The following is a 20,253-nucleotide window of genomic DNA, read 5'->3' on the forward strand; positions in this document are numbered from 1 at the left end:
GAGTCGAAATGACTTGTTATGTACTCTTTTTATGGTTTGCTCATAGATTTACTGTGTGTGTGTGTGTGTGTGTGTGTGTGTGTGTGTGTGTGTGTGTGTGTGTGTGTGTGTGTGTGTGTGTGTGTGTGTGTGTGTGTGTGTGTGTGTGTGTGTGTGTGTGTGTGTTTTAAAGGCGTAGTGTCTCTCCATTGACCCAAAACATGACATTAGTTAGGAGAGAGGGAGAGTCCATTCAGAATCAGAATCTGAAAATGTCTTGGCATAGAGGAGAGTCCAATATGTCCTGTCAATTAGTTGTATGGCTGAACGAGGACCATATTTAAATCATTACTGGAGAACCTAGAGGTGTGGGAGTTTTCAGCTGTGGGTAATAAGATTGTGTGTGTGTGTGTGTACATAGAAGCATCCCGGCGTGTGTTTCTTTTTTCCCCTGAGTGTACGCGTAGAGCAAGAGGCATCGCTCACCAACAGCGACTTGGCGATGACATTCTCAGCTATCTTCAGGTCGTGCTTCATGGCTTGCTTGTGTTTGGTGTTTGATCCCTCCATCTCCTCATCCGCAAAGAAACGGAACAGCAGAGGCTCGTCTTTGAACTCACTCTTTTCCAACACTGGAGAAGGGAAGAAGAAGAACGATAGAATGAAAAGGTTAGACACAATTACTTCAAGCCTGTCCCCAAAAATAGAGCGAGCTTACCAAGGCGTCTCGCTCTGCCTCCTAAATGGCAACCTAATCCCTATGTGGGGGCCCATAGGCCTCTGGTCAAAAGTAGTGCACTGTATAGGGAATGGGATGCAATTTAGGACCCCCCCTCCCCGTACGAAATGAACCTTGCGGTTGAATTACTTCTATCTCTTCTGTGATAATTGATGGCATAAACCCATTGTCTGCTTTGATCCCCTTTAGGTGATTCTGAACACTGGGGTCCAAATGGCACCCTACCCCCCTATACTGTGCACTACTATTGACAGGGTACCATTGGTAATGAATATTTTGTTTGGAGATCAAAGATAAACGTGTCAACGAGGCTGGGAGAAAGATTCTGACGTTTCTGTTACACACACAGATGCACGCTCGCACTCACACAAAGAAAAACGCTGTCGTTTCTGTTACCCTCACAGATGCGCGCTCGCACTCACACAAAGAAAAACGCTGTCGTTTCTGTTACCCTCACAGATGCGCGCTCGCACTCACACAAAGAAAAACGCTGTTGATTCTGTTACCCTCACAGATGTGCACTCGCACTCACACAAAGAAAAACGCTGTTGATTCTTTTACCCTCACAGATGTGCACTCGCACTCACACAAAGAAAAACGCTGTCGTTTCTGTTACCCTCACAGATGCGCACTCGCACTCACACAAAGAAAAACGCTGTTGTTTCTGTTACCCTCACAGATGTGCACTCGCACTCACACAAAGAAAAACGCTGTCGTTTCTGTTACCCTCACAGATGCGCGCTCGCACTCACACAAAGAAAAACGCTGTCGATTCTGTTACCCTCACAGATGCGCGCTCGCACTCACACAAAGAAAAACACTGTCGTTTCTGTTACCCTCACAGATGCGCGCTCGCACTCACACAAAGAAAAACGCTGTCGATTCTGTTACCCTCACAGATGCGCGCTCGCCCTCACACAAAGAAAAACGCTGTCGTTTCTGTTAACCTCACAGATGCGCGCTCGCACTCACACAAAGAAAAACGCTGTCGTTTCTGTTACCCTCACAGATGCGCGCTCGCACTCACACAAAGAAAAACGCTGTTGTTTCTGTTACCCTCACAGATGCGCGCTCGCACTCACACAAAGAAAAACGCTGTTGTTTCTGTTACCCTCACAGATGCGCGCTCGCACTCACACAAAGAAAAACGCTGTTGATTCTGTTACCCTCACAGATGCACGCTCGCACTCACACAAAGAAAAACGCTGTTGATTCTGTTACCCTCACAGATGTGCACTCGCACTCACACAAAGAAAAACGCTGTTGATTCTGTTACCCTCACAGATTTGCGCTCGCACTCACACAAAGAAAAACGCTGTTGATTCTGTTACCCTCACAGATGCGCGCTCGCACTCACACAAAGAAAAACGCTGTCGATTCTGTTACCCTCACAGATGCGCGCTCGCACTCACACAAAGAAAAACGCTGTTGATTCTGTTACCCTCACAGATGCGCGCTCGCACTCACACAAAGAAAAACGCTGTCGATTCTGTTCCCCTCACAGATGCGCGCTCGCACTCACACAAAGAAAAACGCTGTTGATTCTGTTACCCTCACAGATGCGCGCTCGCACTCACACAAAGAAAAACGCTGTTGATTCTGTTACCCTCACAGATGCGCGCTCGCACTCACACAAAGAAAAACGCTGTCGATTCTGTTACCCTCACAGATGCGCGCTCGCACTCACACAAAGAAAAACGCTGTTGATTCTGTTACCCTCACAGATGCGCGCTCGCACTCACACAAAGAAAAACGCTGTCGATTCTGTTCCCCTCACAGATGCGCGCTCGCACTCACACAAAGAAAAACGCTGTTGATTCTGTTACCCTCACAGATGCGCGCTCGCACTCACACAAAGAAAAACGCTGTCGTTTCTGTTACCCTCACAGATGTGCACTCGCACTCACACAAAGAAAAACGCTGTTGATTCTGTTACCCTCACAGATGCGCGCTCGCACTCACACAAAGAAAAACGCTGTTGATTCTGTTACCCTCACAGATGTGCGCTCGCACTCACACAAAGAAAAACGCTGTTGATTCTGTTACCCTCACAGATGCGCGCTCGCACTCACACAAAGAAAAACGCTGTTGATTCTGTTACCCTCACAGATGCGCGCTCGCACTCACACAAAGAAAAACGCTGTTGATTCTGTTACCCTCACAGATGCACGCTCGCACTCACACAAAGAATAACGCTGTTGATTCTGTTACCCTCACAGATGCGCGCTCGCACTCACACAAAGAAAAACGCTGTTGATTCTGTTACCCTCACAGATGTGCACTCGCACTCACACAAAGAAAAACGCTGTTGATTCTGTTACCCTCACAGATGTGCGCTCGCACTCACACAAAGAAAAACGCTGTTGATTCTGTTACCCTCACAGATGTGCGCTCGCACTCACACAAAGAAAAACGCTGTTGATTCTGTTACCCTCACAGATGTGCGCTCGCACTCACACAAAGAAAAACGCTGTTGATTCTGTTACCCTCACAGATGTGCGCTCGCACTCACACAAAGAAAAACGCTGTTGATTCTGTTACCCTCACAGATGTGCGCTCGCACTCACACAAAGAAAAACGCTGTTGATTCTGTTCCTCACACTTTGTAAAAGTAGTTATATTTATATACTTACAATGAGACACTGCAAAAACAAGGCTTTCATTACTCAGCTGTTCCTATTAGTGTGTGTGTGTGTGTGTGTGTGTGTGTGTGTGTGTGTGTGTTAGCATGGCTGTGGTGAGAATGTTTGTTGGTCTTGGTGTGAACGACCGGTCGTCATAGTTACCAGTTGTTTATGGCAGCCAGGCTGCTTTTTCAAGAGCAGGGTTCCCTTGTGCCAAAGAATGCACACATACATACACACACACACACACACAGTTGAAGTCTAAAGTTTACATACACTTAGGTTGGGGTCATTAAAACTCGTTTTTAAACCACTCCACAAATGTCTTGTTAACAAACTATAGTTTTGGCAAGTCTACTTTACGCATTACACAAGTAATTTTTCAACCAATTGATTACAGACAAATGATTTCACTTATGATTCACTGTATCACAATTCCAGTGGGTCAGAAGTTTAAATACACTAAGTTGACTGTGCCTTAAAACAGCTTGGAAAATTCCAGAAAATGATGTCATGGCTTTAGAAGCTTCTGTTAGGCTAATTGACATAATTTGAGTCAATTGGAGGTGTACCTCTGGATGTATTTCAAGACCTACCTTCAAACTCAGTGCCTCTTTGCTTGACATCATGGGAAAATCCAAAGAAATCAGCCAAGACCTCAGGAAAACAATTGTAGACAAGTCTGGTTCATCCTTGGGAGCAATATCCAAATGCCTGAAGGTACCACGTTCATCTGTACAAACAATAGTACGCAAGTATAAACACCATGGGACCACGCAGCCGTCATACCGCTCAGGAAGGAGACGCGTTCTGTCTCCTAGAGATGAATGTACTTTGGTGCGAAAAGTGCAAACCAAACCCAGAACAACAGCAAAGGACCTTGTGAAGATGCTGGAGGAAATAGGTACAAAAGTATCTATATCCACAGTAAAACGAGTCCTATATCAACATAACCTGAAAGGCCACTCAGCAAGGAAGAAGCCACTGCCACAAAACGGCCATAAAAAAGCCCGACTACGGTTTGCAACTGCACGTGGGGACAAAGATCGTACTTTTTGGAGAAATGTCCTCTGGTCTGATGAAACAAAAATAGAACTGTTTGGCCATAATAACCATTGTTATGTTTGGAGGAGAAAGGTGGAGGCTTGCAAGCCGAAGAACACCATCCCAACCGTGAAGCACGGGGGTGGCATCATTATGTTGTGGGGGTGCTTTGCTGCAGGAGGGACTGGTGCACTTCACAAAATAGATGGCATCTTGAGAGAGGAAAATTAGGTGGATATATTGAAGCAACATCTCAAGACATCAGTTAAAGTTTGGTTGCAATTGGGTCTTCCAAATGGACAATGACACCAAGCATACTTCCAAAGTTGTGGCAAAATGCCTTAAGGACAACAAAGTCAAGGTATTGGAGTGGCCATCACAAAGCCCTGACCTCAATCTCATAGAACATTTAGGGGCAGAACTGAAAAAGCGTGTGCGAGCAAGGAGGCCTACAAACCTAACTCAGTTACACCAGCTCTGTCAGGAGGAATGGGACAAAATTCACCCAACTTATTGTGGGAAGCTTGTGGAAGGCTACCTGAAACATTTGACCCAAGTTAAACAATTTAAAGGCAATGCTACCAAATACTAATTGAGTGTATGTAAACCTCTGACCCACTGGGAATGTGATGAAAGAAATAAAAGCTGAAATAAATCATTCTCTCCACTATTATTCTGACATTTTACATTCTTAAAATAAAGTGGTGATCCTAACTGACCTAAAACAGGGAATTTTTTACTTGAATTAAATGTCAGGAATTGTGAAAAATTTAGTTTAAATGTATTTGGCTAAGGTGTATGTAAACTTCCGACTTCAACTGTACACACACACACACAGACACACACACACATCTTTTTTTCTTCTTCATTACCCTCATGATGTAACTAACTGCTTCAAACTACAATTCAGTTTGGCTTCATATTGAGCCAAATTGTATGTAACAGTCATAACAACTAAAACCATCAAACTTCACTTTCTTTAATTTCTCCTCCCTGCCTCCCTCCGTCTCTGTGTAATTTCACCATTCGTGCCGATAAGTTATTTGGCCTGTTAAGTGACCATTATAATGATTGACATTATATCTGATCCCGCCAGAGACAGGGGGAAATGTTGAGGAAACTCTGTTTTTTTTTCTGTCCTTCTGTCTCTCGAGGGGATATTCACTATTTCAAGGTCGAGGGTCTGGGTTTAGAACTTGTGTTGCCATGGAGACCAGTTGACCCAAGTCCTTTCTGAGCTCCATCTTACTCTGCAAGCTGGCTCCCTCACTCTCGAAATTTAAGAGTGTGTGTGTGTATGTGTGTCCAGGACCAAGGTTCAGAGTCCTTGTTCTAAACATTGTGGTGTTACATAGATGACGTGTATGTCGATGAAGTGAAGAAATCTGTCTGTCTGCTTGCCCGTCTGTCTGCCTGTCTGTCTGTCTGCCCATCTGTCTGTCTGTCTGTCTTTCGTACCGTGGTGCATGAAGCCATTGTCACACAGCTCCTTCCCCAAGATCAACGACTCCTCCCTCGTCCTGCAGTCCCCCTAGAAAGAAAGAGAGCGAGAAAGAGAATGGGGGGATAGTGAGTGGAGAGAGAGAGAGCGAGAGAATGGGGGGGATAGTGAGTGGAGAGAGAGAGAGCGAGAAGGAGAGAGAGAATAGGGGGGATAGTGAGTGGAGAGAGAGAGAGCGAGAAAGAGAGAGAGAATGGGGGGATAGTGAGTGGAGAGAGAGAGAGAGAGAGAGAGAGAGAGAGAGAGAGAGAGAGAATGGGGGGATAGTGAGTGGAGAGAGAGAGAGAGAGAGAGAGAATGGGGGGATAGTGAGTGGAGAGAGAGAGAGAGAGAGAGAGAATGGGGGGATAGTGAGTGGAGAGATAGAGAATAGGGGGGATAGTGAGTGGAGAGAGAGAGAGAGCGAGAGAGAGAGAGAATGGGGGGGATAGTGAGTGGAGAGAGAGAGAGGGGAGAGAGGGAGAGAATGGGGGGGATAGTGAGTGGAGAGAGAGAGAGAGAGCGAGAGAGAGAGAGAGAGAGAGAGAGAGAGAGAGAGAGAGAGAGAGAATGGGGGGGATAGTGAGTGGAGAGAGAGAGAGGGGAGAGAGGGAGAGAATTGGGGGGATAGTGAGTGGAGAGAGAGAGAGGGGAGAGAGGGAGAGAATGGGGAGGATAGTGAGTGGAGAGAGGGAGAGGGGAGAGAGAGAGGGAATGGGGAGGATAGTGAGTGGAGAGAGGGAGAGGGGAGAGAGAGAGGGATAGCATGTTTAAAGAACGGTCAAAGTGTCACACACACACCGTCCCTTTGTTCTTCTGTCCAACAGGCCTGCAGACAGGTCAAGCCACAACACACTAATTTCTCCAAACACACACACACACACACACACACACACACACACACACACAGGACAGTTCCAGTCTTGAGTTGGTTCCATTGTAAAGCATTTACCCGTCAGTCAGTATCCTGTATGAGACTATCAATCTGTGGAGCTCAAAGCTTCATGTCAGGGCCAATAGAGATCAGTCATATAGTCACAATGATGTTCCCACTCCGTCTGGCTTCCCCTAGTTCCTCCGTGGAACGGCAACCCGCACACACACACACACTAGAAGACTCCGAGGCCTGTTTTGTGGTTTGTTGTCTCAGTCTGCGACCTCTGACCGGCCTGTTGACAAAACACACATTTCCCTGTTCCCTTTCTTCCTCTGTTTCTTTCTTCCTCTCTTTCATCTTTCAATGTTTTCCAGAGGAGGGGGGGGGGGGGGGGGGGTTCCAAATATACATACATGTACATGCCAATAGAGACCATTCAGAATAACATGTGAAGGAGGGTTGGGGTTAGGGAGAGAAAGGAGGAAAGATGTAGGGTTAGGGGTCAGGGGTCAGGAAAAGAAAGGAGGTGAGATGTAGGTTTTACCTGTGCTATGAGCCAGTCTATCAACTTGTTGGCCATCACCACCGACTTGTACGTTCTCAGGTGGTAGTCCTTGTCCCTGGGTGGACCGAAAAACAGAGACCAGTTAGAATACGACACAGGCTAGACATAGAACAGTACTAATCCGATTTAGGACAGACTAAAGAACAGTTCTAATACGACACAGGCTAGACATAGAACAGTACTAATTCGATTTAGGACAGACATAGAACAGTACTAATCCGATTTAGGACCGACATAGAACAGTTCTAATCTGATTTAGGACAGACATAGAACAGTACTAATCCGATTTAGGACAGACTAAAGAACAGTACTAATCCGATTTAGGATAGACTAAAGAACAGTTCTAATACGACACAGGCTAGACATAGAGCAGTACTAATCTGATTTAGGACAGACATAGAACGGTACTAATCTGATTTAGGACAGACATAGAACGGTACTAATCCGATTTAGGACAGACATAGAACAGTTCTAATACGACACAGGCTAGACATAAAACAGTTCTAATCTGATTTAGGACAGACATAGAACGGTACTAATCTGATTTAGGACAGACATAGAACGGTACTAATCTGATTTAGGACAGACATAGAACGGTACTAATCTGATTTAGGACAGACATAGAACAGTTCTAATCTGATTTAGGACAGACATAGAACGGTACTAATCTGATTTAGAACAGACATAGAACGGTACTAATCTGATTTAGGACAGACATAGAACAGTTCTAATCTGATTTAGGACAGACTAAAGAACAGTACTAATCTGATTTAGGACAGACATAGAACAGTACTAATCTGATTTAGGACAGACATAGAACAGTTCTAATCTGATTTAGGACAGACATAGAACAGTACTAATCTGATTTAGGACACACATAGAACAGTACTAATCTGATTTAGGACAGACTAAAGAACAGTTCTAATACGACACAGGCTAGACATAGAACAGTTCTAATCTGATTTAGGACAGACATAGAACAGTACTAATCTGATTTAGGACAGACATAGAACAGTACTAATCTGATTTAGGACAGACATAGAACAGTACTAATCTGATTTAGGACAGATATAGAACAGTTCTAATCTGATTTAGGACAGACATAGAACAGTACTAATCTGATTTAGGACACACATAGAACAGTACTAATCTGATTTAGGACAGACTAAAGAACAGTTCTAATACGACACAGGCTAGACATAGAACAGTTCTAATCTGATTTAGGACAGACATAGAACAGTACTAATCTGATTTAGGACAGACATAGAACAGTACTAATCTGATTTAGGACAGACATAGAACAGTACTAATCTGATTTAGGACAGACATAGAACAGTACTAATCTGATTTAGGACAGACATAGAACAGTACTAATCTGATTTAGGACAGACAGAGCAGTTCTAATACGACACAGGCTAGACATAGAACAGTTCTAATCTGATTTAGGACAGACATAGAACAGTACTAATCTGATTTAGGACAGACATAGAACAGTTCTAATACGACACAGGCTAGACATAGAACAGTTCTAATCTGATTTAGGACAGACATAGAACAGTACTAATCTGATTTAGGACAGACATAGAACAGTACTAATCTGATTTAGGACACACATAGAACAGTACTAATCTGATTTAGGACAGACTAAAGAGCAGTACTAATCTGATTTAGGACAGACATAGAACAGTACTAATCTGATTTAGGACAGACATAGAACAGTTCTAATCTGATTTAGGACAGACATAGAACAGTACTAATCTGATTTAGGACAGACATAGAACAGTACTAATCCGACTTGGACAGACATAGACCAGTACTAATCTGATTTAGGACAGACATAGAACAGTACTAATCTGATTTAGGACACACATAGAACAGTACTAATCTGATTTAGGACAGACATAGAACAGTACTAATCTGATTTAGGACACACATAGAACAGTACTAATCTGATTTAGGACAGACTAAAGAGCAGTACTAATCTGATTTAGGACAGACATAGAACAGTACTAATCTGATTTAGGACAGACATAGAACAGTACTAATCTGATTTAGGACAGACATAGAACAGTACTAATCTGATTTAGGACACACATAGAACAGTACTAATCTGATTTAGGACAGACTAAAGAGCAGTACTAATCTGATTTAGGACAGACATAGAACAGTACTAATCTGATTTAGGACAGACATAGAACAGTACTAATCTGATTTAGGACAGACATAGAACAGTACTAATCTGATTTAGGACAGACATAGAACAGTACTAATCTGATTTAGGACAGACATAGAACAGTTCTAATCTGATTTAGGACAGACATAGAACAGTACTAATCTGATTTAGGACAGACATAGAACAGTACTAATCCGACTTGGACAGACATAGACCAGTACTAATCTGATTTAGGACAGACATAGAACAGTACTAATCCGACTTGGACAGACATAGACCAGTACTAATCCGACTTGGACAGACATAGAACAGTACTAATCTGATTTAGGACAGACATAGAACAGTTCTAATACGACACAGGCTAGACATAGACCAGTACTAATCTGATTTAGGACAGACATAGAACAGTTCTAATACGACACAGGCTAGACATAGACCAGTACTAATCCGACTTGGACAGACATAGACCAGTACTAATCCGACTTGGACAGACATAGACCAGTACTAATCCGACTTGGACAGACATAGAACAGTACTAATCCGACTTGGACAGACATAGAACGGTACTAATCTGATTTAGGACAGACATAGAACAGTTCTAATCTGATTTAGGACAGACATAGAACAGTTCTAATATGACACAGGCTAGACATAGAACAGTTCTAATCTGATTTAGGACAGACATAGAACAGTACTAATCTGATTTAGGACAGACATAGAACAGTACTAATCTGATTTAGGACAGACTAAAGAACAGTACTAATCCGACTTGGACAGACATAGAACAGTTCTAATCTGATTTAGGACAGACATAGAACAGTACTAATCTGATTTAGGACAGACAGAGCAGTTCTAATACGACACAGGCTAGACATAGAGCAGTACTAATCTGATTTAGGACAGACATAGAACAGTACTAATCTGATTTAGGACAGACATAGAACAGTACTAATCCGATTTAGGATAGACTAAAGAGCAGTACTAATCTGATTTAGGACACACATAGAACAGTACTAATCTGATTTAGGACAGACATAGAACAGTTCTAATCTGATTTAGGACAGACATAGAACAGTACTAATCTGATTTAGGACAGACATAGAACAGTACTAATCCGACTTGGACAGACATAGAACAGTACTAATCCGACTTGGACAGACATAGAACAGTTCTAATCTGATTTAGGACAGACATAGAACAGTTCTAATACGACACAGGCTAGACATAGAACAGTTCTAATCTGATTTAGGACAGACATAGAACAGTTCTAATCTGATTTAGGACAGACATAGAACAGTACTAATCTGATTTAGGACAGACATAGAGCAGTACTAATCTGATTTAGGACAGACATAGAACGGTACTAATCTGATTTAGGACAGACATAGAACAGTTCTAATCTGATTTAGGACAGACATAGAACGGTACTAATCTGATTTAGGACAGACATAGAACAGTACTAATCTGATTTAGGACAGACATAGAACAGTACTATTCCGATTTAGGACAGACTAAAGAACAGTTCTAATCTGATTTAGGACAGACATAGAGCAGTTCTAATCCGATTTAGGACAGACTAAAGAACAGTTCTAATCCGATTTAGGACAGACTAAAGAACCGTTCTAATCCGATTTAGGACAGACTAAAGAACAGTTCTAACAGTCCACATCACCGAATCCCCTTCAACTTGACATTTGAACAGTGAAAGTGACAAGAACAAATGATCGTACGCCCCTGAGTTCTGTCAACTCTGAGCATCAAATGTAGATGTATTACTGCCCCCAACTGGATACGACTGTGGGAGACCCCAGAACATTTATGTTATCCATTCATTCAGTACTGGTCAAGTACTTTGTTCAAGTACTTCATACTCTCCATCAAAAGTAATGTCCGTCAGTAGAGACCCTAACAGGCTGTGGGTCTACAGGAGAGGGGAGAACATTTGTTCTGAGTCCCAAACGGTGCCCTATTCCCTATATAGTGCACTACGCTTGACTCTATAAGGGAACAGGGTGATATTTGGGACTGTGTGTTATCACAGTGTTACCACTATGACTGACTCAGTCAGCTGACCCCTCCTCTGCCTGCCAGACCAGGGAATGTCACTGTCACACACACCCATACTGTGACACACACCCATACTGTACGCACGCGTACACATACACACACACACACACACACACACAAACGCACACACAGACCAGGAAATGTGACTGAACCGCGTCGGTGGGTGATTTTCCCATGAACACAGGGATCTCCCTACGGACACACAAGGGCTTTGGTCAGGGCTGGAAAGTCCAGGACCACCACAACCATAGTGGGACATTCAACTGCATTACTGTGTTAGACACCGGGTCTGGACACTGATGAGGGCGGGGGTGGTGTGATGTATGGTATTTGTTAGTTAGGCACGTTGCTCTGCTGTGCCATGCCCAGACCTCCAGGAAAAGAGCCAGGGAGGCAGGAGGCTGGCTGTTTTCCCCCTCAGAATTAGCGGGCGGGCCTGGGGGTACGGACGGGACGGGGGGGGGGGGGTTAAGAGCAGACTGTCAGAGTGAAAAATGAGGGGTAAAGACTGGGCCAGCGGGAAGCCATATGCCTGGCATAAGGAGGCAGAACTGAACTGAAGAGCTAGTGGCTGAAAAGTGGTTAAGGTCAGAGAGGAGTTTCAGCTTGCCTCCTGCCCTCTGGACTCCCTCTAAATGGGAGGCAGCCCGGTCGCCTCTTAGGGTTAAGACACAATTCTCTGTCCTTTTCCAGAAGTGTGCACCTGCAAACTCCCTGTGATGGATTTAAAATGGCTGCAGTGAGTTTCCGGGCACTGTTAAATGTGAGAAAGGGTTCAGGTGGGTGGAGAATTGCTACGCAGCCCATTGGAAAAGGCAACGTGTCCATATCGTACACGTAACTGATTCTAATTTTTATGGACACCGCAAAGGGCTACTCTGAGTCGATATTCACGTCGCAAGAAGTACTTCCCCTCCACCACACCCACTAATTGGGGGAAACAAACAGTCCTTCCCATTGTCCCTCGTTGTAGAAGAGCCAACTTTGGTCGAGTTATACAGAAATAACAAAAAATGCTGAAAAGCTGCTGTGTGTCAGCAGTGTAAGAAAACTCCCTGAATGAGTAGGTGTTCTAACTCTTCACACCGGTAGTGTATGTATATATTTACCAAAAAATATATATATTGGGGATTGGAAATGATGCAGACAATTACATTGATGGAAGCTACAATCTATCTGCAATATTAAAGCTGATCCACCCCCTAAAATAAATCATCATCATCATCATCAGGCCCAGTCCAGCAAGGCAAGACTGGCAGGCATACTGGCATACCTTTCATTATTTTACAATCCATAGGAATTGATTGGTTCAAACCACATCATTGTGTGTCCTGTCATTAGAGCCGGTAGAAGTGTAAGGGCTCCGTCCCAAAATGGCCCAAGTCAAAAGTAGTGCATTAGGTTGCCATTTGGAGCACAGGCACTGACTGCGGGGGCTGCATGTATCCCTACAGGAGAGAAGTGTAACACTAAAATGGCCCGAGGGACCCGGTTGTGGGGGCGGATTCACTGCTTTCTTGTGGGGAAAGCGGGGGCGTCACACACAAACACACACACTCGCTTCGTCAGCCAGGAAATTCCACCTAATTAGGTAGGGGCTGAACGCTCCAATTAGAGGCCTGGCATTCCAAGGGCCAGAGACCCATTGTGAAAGATGCACACACGGCAGAGGCACTCATCACACACAGAGCCAGGAATGCATTGTGAGGGATACTCTCTCTCTCTCTCTCTCTCTCTCTCTCTCTCGCTCTCTCTCTCACACACACAATCTTTCTCTCTCCCTCTGTCTCTCCCTCACAAAACCTTTAGGCATATTTCTACCCTGTGTCAACAAAGCTAGATTGACAGGGTCATCCACTACTCTCTTAAGTTAATGTACAGTACACTATTCTGTGTACAACTTATTTAATGGCAGACACACAGCTGAGCCTACCAGCTGGTCTCCTCCTCTATCCCCCATCATGGTCTCCTCCTCTATCCCCCACCATGGTCTCCTCCTCTACCCCCCCACCATGGTCTCCTCCTCTACCCCCCCACCATGGTCTCCTCCTCTACCCCCCCACCATGGTCTCCTCCTCTACCCCCCCACCATGGTCTCCTCCTCTACCCCCCACCATGGTCTCCTCCTCTTCTCCCCACCATGGTCTCCTCCTCTTCTCCCCACCATGGTCTCCTCCTCTTCTCCCCACCATGGTCTCCTCCTCTTCTCCCCACCATGGTCTCCTCCTCTCTCCTCCTCTATCCCCCATCATGGTCTCCTCCTCTACCCCCCCACCATGGTCTCCTCCTCTTCTCCCCACCATGGTCTCCTCCTCTCTCCTCCTCTATCCCCCACCATGGTCTCCTCATCTACCCCCCCCATCATGGTCTCCTCCTCTCTCCTCCTCTACCCCCACCATGGTCTCCTCCTATACCCCCCACCATGGTCTCCTCCTCTCTGGTCTCCTCCTCTCTCCTGCTCTACCACCCCCATGGTCTCCTCCTCTCTCCTGCTCTACCACCACCATGGTCTCCTCCTCTCTGGTCTCCTCCTTTCTCCTCCTCCCTCCCCCCCATGGTCTCCTCCTCTACACCCCCCACCATGGTCTCCTCCTCTACCCCCCACCATGGTCTCCTCCTCTATCCCCCACCATGGTCTCCTCCTCTATCCCCCACCATGGTCTCCTCCTCTATCCCCACCATGGTCTCCTCCTCTATCCCCCACCATGGTCTCCTCCTCTATCCCCCACCATGGTCTCCTCCTCTCTCCTCCTCCACCCCCTCTCCTCATCTCTCTCCTCTCCCCCCAACCATGCTCTCCTCATCTACCCCCCACCATGGTCTCCTCCTCTATCCCCAACCATGGTCTCCTCCTCTATCCCCAACCATGGTCTCCTCCTCTATCCCCAACCATGGTCTCCTCCTCTATCCCCCACCATGGTCTCCTCCTCTACCCCCCACCATGGTCTCCTCCTCTATCCCCCCCATGGTTTCCTTCTCTACCCCCATCATGGTCTCCTCCTCTCTCCTCCTCCACCCCCTCTCTTCATCTCTCTCCTCTCCTCCTCTACCCCCAACCATGTTCTCCTCCTCTACCCCCCACCATGGTCGGTGGGGCGGCAGGGTAGCCTAGTGGTTAGAGCGTTGGACTAGTAACCGGAAGGTTGCGAGTTCAAACCCCCGAGCTGACAAGGTACAAATCTGTCGTTCTGCCCCTGAACAGGCAGTTAACCCACTGGTCTCCTCCTCTATCCCCCATCATGGTCTCCTCCTCTATCCCCCACCATGGTCTCCTCCTCTACCCCCCACCATGGTCTCCTCCTCTACTCCCCACCATGGTCTCCTTCTCTACCCCCCACCATGGTCTCCTCCTCTACCCCCCACCATGGTCTCCTCCTCTATCCCCCACCATGGTCTCCTCCTCTCTCCCCCACCATGGTCTCCTCCTCTATCCCCCATCATGGTCTCCTCCTCTATCCCCCACCATGGTCTCCTCCTCTACCCCCCACCATGGTCTCCTCCTCTACTCCCCACCATGGTCTCCTCCTCTACTCCCCACCATGGTCTCCTTCTCTACCCCCCACCATGGTCTCCTCCTCTCTCCTCCTCCACCCCCTCTCCTCATCTCTCTCCTCCTCTACCCCCTCTCCTCTACCCCCACTGTGGTTCCTGACAGTTGGTCATGGTGTAACATCTATTCAGCAGAGCTACAAAGACTGACACCCTGTCTGTATGAGCCATGGGGTGTGGGCATTGAAATGGAATGTATAGAAGTGACACAGTCCCTTACGTGTGACCGATGCAACGTGTCTGTCTATATTGATCCTATGGCCTTTAGTGGGTCTGTAGCGTTTGGGCTGTGACCTACATAAACACAGAGAGGTGCTGTGGAAAGCAGACATCGATTTGGATGCTTTTAACATCCGATCTGAAACTGACCGTTCGACTCTCAAGCAATCGATCGCAATGTTTAATAAATGAAGCTGTTTTTAGGAGGTCGATATTGCTCCTATACGTGCCTGTGTGCCAAAAGACACCCTATTCCCTTAATAGTGCACTACTTTTCACCAGGGTCCGTTGAGATCCGGTAAAAAGTAGTGCACTATGCAGGGAATAGGGTTGCGGACAGTGTCAACAGTGTCAGATCTCAGGATATAAAAATATTTGGTGTCAAAGCCCATATCTGTCTCTTATCCTCTGTAGGCGAGCTGGCAGACACATGCACCCCGGGTTCAACACATCCAGCTATGGAAATATTCATATTCAGACTAAATTGAAAACAGGTGCGATATGGGTAATCCTGGCACGCCCGCTTCCTTCGCCACAGTACACGAAGTGGACCGTTGCTCAACGGAACAGAGTGTCGATGGACAGTTGGGATGAAGAGCGTGTTAACTGACGCCACGTCCGCTTCCTTCGTGTTGTTTGTGTAACAATATAAGAGAACATTAGGGGACATTACTCTGTCATCCGGTCAGCATTGATGGAGTCATCAGCCCCTGTAGCTACAGTCTAACACCGTGGAATCATCCCACATGACAACCTATTCCCTTTATAGTGCACTACTTTTGACCAGAGCCCTATTGAATAGGTTGCCATTTGGGATGATTGCATGGTGTTCTGGCTAATGTGTTACACCACAGAGGCAGTGTTTCTGTTATTGGATGTCTGTGTTGGACATGAAATGGCCTGAGGCGATGCTTTGATTGAACTCTAATGAGACTGTAGCTACAGGGGCTGATGACTCCATCAATACTGGATGGAAGAAACATTTCTCTTATAGGCACTGTGTTAATGCCTAAGTACTGTTAGAAGTGTGTGTAAAGTACTGTCCTGTAAGCACTACCCCCTCTCCTCTCCCCCTCTCCTCTACCCTTCTCCTCTACCCCTCTCCCCCTCTCCTCTACCCTTCTCCTCTCTCCTCTACCCCTCTCTCCTCTCTTCCTCTCCCCCTCTCCTCTACCCTTCTCCTCTCTTCCTCTCCTCTACCCCTCTCCTCTCCTCTCCTCTCCTCTCCTCTCCTCTCCTCTCCTCTCCTCTCCTCTCCTCTCCTCTCCTCTCCTCTCCTCTCCTCTCCTCTCCTCTCCTCTACCCTTCTCCTCTCTTCCTCTCCTCTACTCCTCTCCTCTCCTCTCCTCTCCTCTCCTCTCCTCTCCTCTCCTCTCCTCTCCTCTCCTCTCCTCTCCTCTCCTCTCCTCTCCTCTCCTCTACCCTTCTCCTCTCTTCCTCTCCTCTACTCCTCTCCTCTCCTCTCCTCTCCTCTCCTCTCCTCTCCTCTCCTCTCCTCTCCTCTCCTCTCCTCTCCTCTCCTCTCCTCTCCTCTCCTCTCCTCTCCTCTCCCTCTCCCTCTCATCTCCTCTCTCCTCTACCCCTCTCCCTCTCCTCTACCCCTTTCCTCTCTCCTCTCCTCTCTACCCCTCTCGTCTCCTCTCTCCTCTACCCCTCTCGTCTCCTCTCTCCTCTACCCCTCTCCTCTCCTCTCCTCTACCCCTCTCCTCTCTCCTCTACCCTTCTCCTCTCCTCTACCCTTCTCCTCTCCTCTACCCCTCTCCTCTCCTCTCTCTCTCCCTCTCGTCTCCTCTCTCCTCTACCCCTCTCCTCTCTCCCTCTCCTCTACCCCTCTCCTCTCTCCCTCTCCTCTACCCCTCTCGTCTCCTCTCTCCTCTACCCCTCTCCTCTCCCCCTCCTCAACCCCTCTCCTCTCCTCTCCTCTCCTCTACCCCTCTCGTCTCCTCTCTCCTCTACCCCTCTCCTCTCCCCCTCCTCACTCCTCTACCCCCTCGCTCTTCTCCTCTACCCCCTCTCCTCTCCTTTCTCCTCTACCCCCTTGCTCTTCTCCTCCACTACCCCCTCTCTCTTCTCCTCCACTACCCCCTCTCCTCTACTCCACTACCCCCCTCTACCCCCTCTCCTCCCCTCCTCTACCCCCTCTCCTCCCCTCCTCTCCTCCTCTACCCCCTCTCCTCCTATCCTCCCCCCCCCTCCTCCTCTACCCTCTCTCCTCCTCTACCCCTTCTCCTCTCCTACTGTAGCTACAGGGGTGGATGGCTCCATCAGTATTGTATGGAGTCAGTAGTAGATCTAGTTCAGGACTATCCCTAGTACTGCCCCACTCCATAACCCTCCACACCAACTCCTTCCATCTCCCCTGCTCTCCTCTCTCTCAAACCTTGGCTCTCCCCTCTCTCAAACCTTGGCTCTCCCCTGCTCTCAAACCTTGGCTCTCCCCTGCTCTCAAACCTTGGCTCTCCCCTGCTCTCAAACCTTGGCTCTCCCCTGCTCTCAAACCTTGGCTCTCCCCTGCTCTCAAACCTTGGCTCTCCCCTGCTCTCAAACCTTGGCTCTCCCCTGCTCCCAAACCTTGGCTCTCCCCTGCTCTCCTCTCTCAAACCTTGGCTCTCCCCTGCTCTCAAACCTTGGCTCTCCCCTGCTCTCAAACCTTGGCTCTCCCCTGCTCTCCTCTCTCAAACCTTGGCTCTCCCCTGCTCTCCTCTCTCTCAAACCTTGGCTCTCCCCTGCTCTCAAACCTTGGCTCTCCTCTCTCTCAAACCTTGTCTTTCCAAACAATGACTTCATACTTTAGTTCATCATATACTTGTCCCCTCTCATTTCTCCTTCTCTGTGGTGCTGGTGCTATTTAAAGTTCTGAGAACTGGGCGCTACGGTAACACTGGGCCGGCCCACCTGCCAGAGATGGGGAGAGACACGTGTAATGGACTGGAAGACGCAGTGGCCACCTGGCGTGGCCTAGTCTGCGTCTCCCAAATGGCACCCTATCCCCTACATAGTGCACGACTTCAGACCTTAGCCCTATGGGCCTTGGTCGAAAGTATTACACTATATAGGGGAAAGGCTGTCACTTGAGACACATCCCTACTGTACTGTACCTGATGACCGGAGTGAAGAGACTATGGAGCCTGCAGAAGAGTCTGACACCCTGTAGGGAGGGAGACACAGGAAGAGAGATATTTCATTAGAAGTATGACAACAGCTGAATGTTGCTACAGGTCTCCCGATACAACGGAGCAGATGAGTGTCTGTTCATCCGGTCCCCCCAGAAGAGGAGAACTGGTTACCTTGGAGATGACGTCCTGCATGTCACTCCTGGGGTGGTAGGTCCCGTCGTCATAGCGGAAACGGTACAGCACTGGCTCTGGCTTGAACTGGTGTTTGTCTGTGACTGAAGACACAATTGGCAAGGTGAAATACATACATAATACCACGATTGGTTGGAGCGTTGTAGTTCATCTTTTAAAAACATTCAGCTACTTATGCATGGGGCCAACATACAAATCATAGTCAAGTTCTTTTTTTTGGGGGGGGGGGGTGCTTTGGTAAATATAATAGGTTTTATCACATTCAAACCATGCCTGAACCAGTTGAGTTGTACTAGTGTGTCAGAGAACATTCTAATTGTAAAGCAGAGGGGTTACAGATAACAGCTGCTGTGTTAAAAAGCATCTCCCTTTCACTATACTTTTCCAAGAAAAGAAATCAGTTGGATCAGCATCTTGTACTGGTACTGTAGCATGTTCCATTACAGTTATTATGATAACCAATCCTGGATACTTATTCATTAGTGTGTGTGTGTGTGTGTGTGTGTGTGTGTTAGACAGAGAGCTACCAGGGGCTGGGAGTTAAGGGGGCTAGCCTCACCACCAGGGAGTAGAACTAACTAAAGTCTAAACCCCTGGACTCACTCGGCGTTAGGAAGCAAGAAAGCAGTGGGGGTGATTTAGGACCCCGCTTGGCCACAGGCCCAATTCTTTTCAGGAACAAATAAAACACGTACAGAGCCGTGGGGAAAGGTACCGTCTGTCTGTGTGTGTGTGTGTGTGTGTGTGTGTGTGTGTGTGTGTGTGTGTGTGTAGGGTGCAGTGTAAATGATGTAAGCAGGACCCCGGCCACAGCTCGACACACTAAATGCATCACACAGTCCTAATCCGCAGCCGCAGAGCAGCCATTTTAAACTATATTAAATAAACGGCATGGTGAGAAGAGATGGTTATATGTAAGCTGTTATCTAAACAGTCTGGTAGGAGAGAGAGAGTTTTAAATAAGACATCTGCTCTACACTGGTCTATGTAAATAAAAAGCATACGGGTGAAATTACTGGTCTGAAAGGCTTCACTTGTTGAACCCAAAGCTATTTATCACACACACACACACACACACACACACACACACACACACACACACACACACACACACACACACACACACACACAGAGAGAGACAGCCTAGCCACACAGACAGACACACAGACAGACACACAGGCAGACACACAGGCAGACACACAGACAGACAGACAGACAGACAGACAGACAGACAGACAGACAGACAGACAGACGGACGGAGAGACACACACACACACACACAGAGAGACAGAGAGAGACAGACAGATGGAGACACAGACAGACAGCCTAGACACACAGACGGAGAGACAGACAGATGGAGAGACACAGACAGATGGAGACACAGACAGATGGAGACACAGACAGATGGAGACACAGACAGATGGAGACACAGACAGACAGACTAGACACACAGATGGAGAGACAGAGAGCGGTGGGCTGTGAAATGCTTAAAACACAGTACTACACGATGCCTTTTTAAAACTATTCAACCTGGTTTTGGAGAGGGGCTGCTTCCCTGATATTTGGAACCGGGAGCTCATAACCCCCAAAATATATATATATGTGTCACTTTTTATAAATATATATATG

General features: G+C 47.0%; 1 protein-coding gene across 1 annotated transcript in view; it reads right to left on the reverse strand.

Annotated features, from left to right (window-relative positions):
* prex2 (phosphatidylinositol-3,4,5-trisphosphate-dependent Rac exchange factor 2) overlaps positions 1-20,253 on the reverse strand; it is a gene marked incomplete in the record, with an annotated part of 241,262 nt that overhangs the window by 146,969 nt on the left and 74,040 nt on the right. Inside the window, 5 exon segments of the mRNA XM_031836115.1 lie at positions 466-611; positions 5,845-5,917; positions 7,288-7,363; positions 18,415-18,464; positions 18,604-18,707. Of these exon segments, the coding sequence (XP_031691975.1) occupies positions 466-611; positions 5,845-5,917; positions 7,288-7,363; positions 18,415-18,464; positions 18,604-18,707 (449 nt within the window).

The sequence above is a fragment of the Oncorhynchus kisutch genome, linkage group LG11, assembly GCF_002021735.2.
Source record: "Oncorhynchus kisutch isolate 150728-3 linkage group LG11, Okis_V2, whole genome shotgun sequence".
Classification (NCBI taxonomy): Eukaryota; Metazoa; Chordata; class Actinopteri; order Salmoniformes; family Salmonidae; genus Oncorhynchus; species Oncorhynchus kisutch.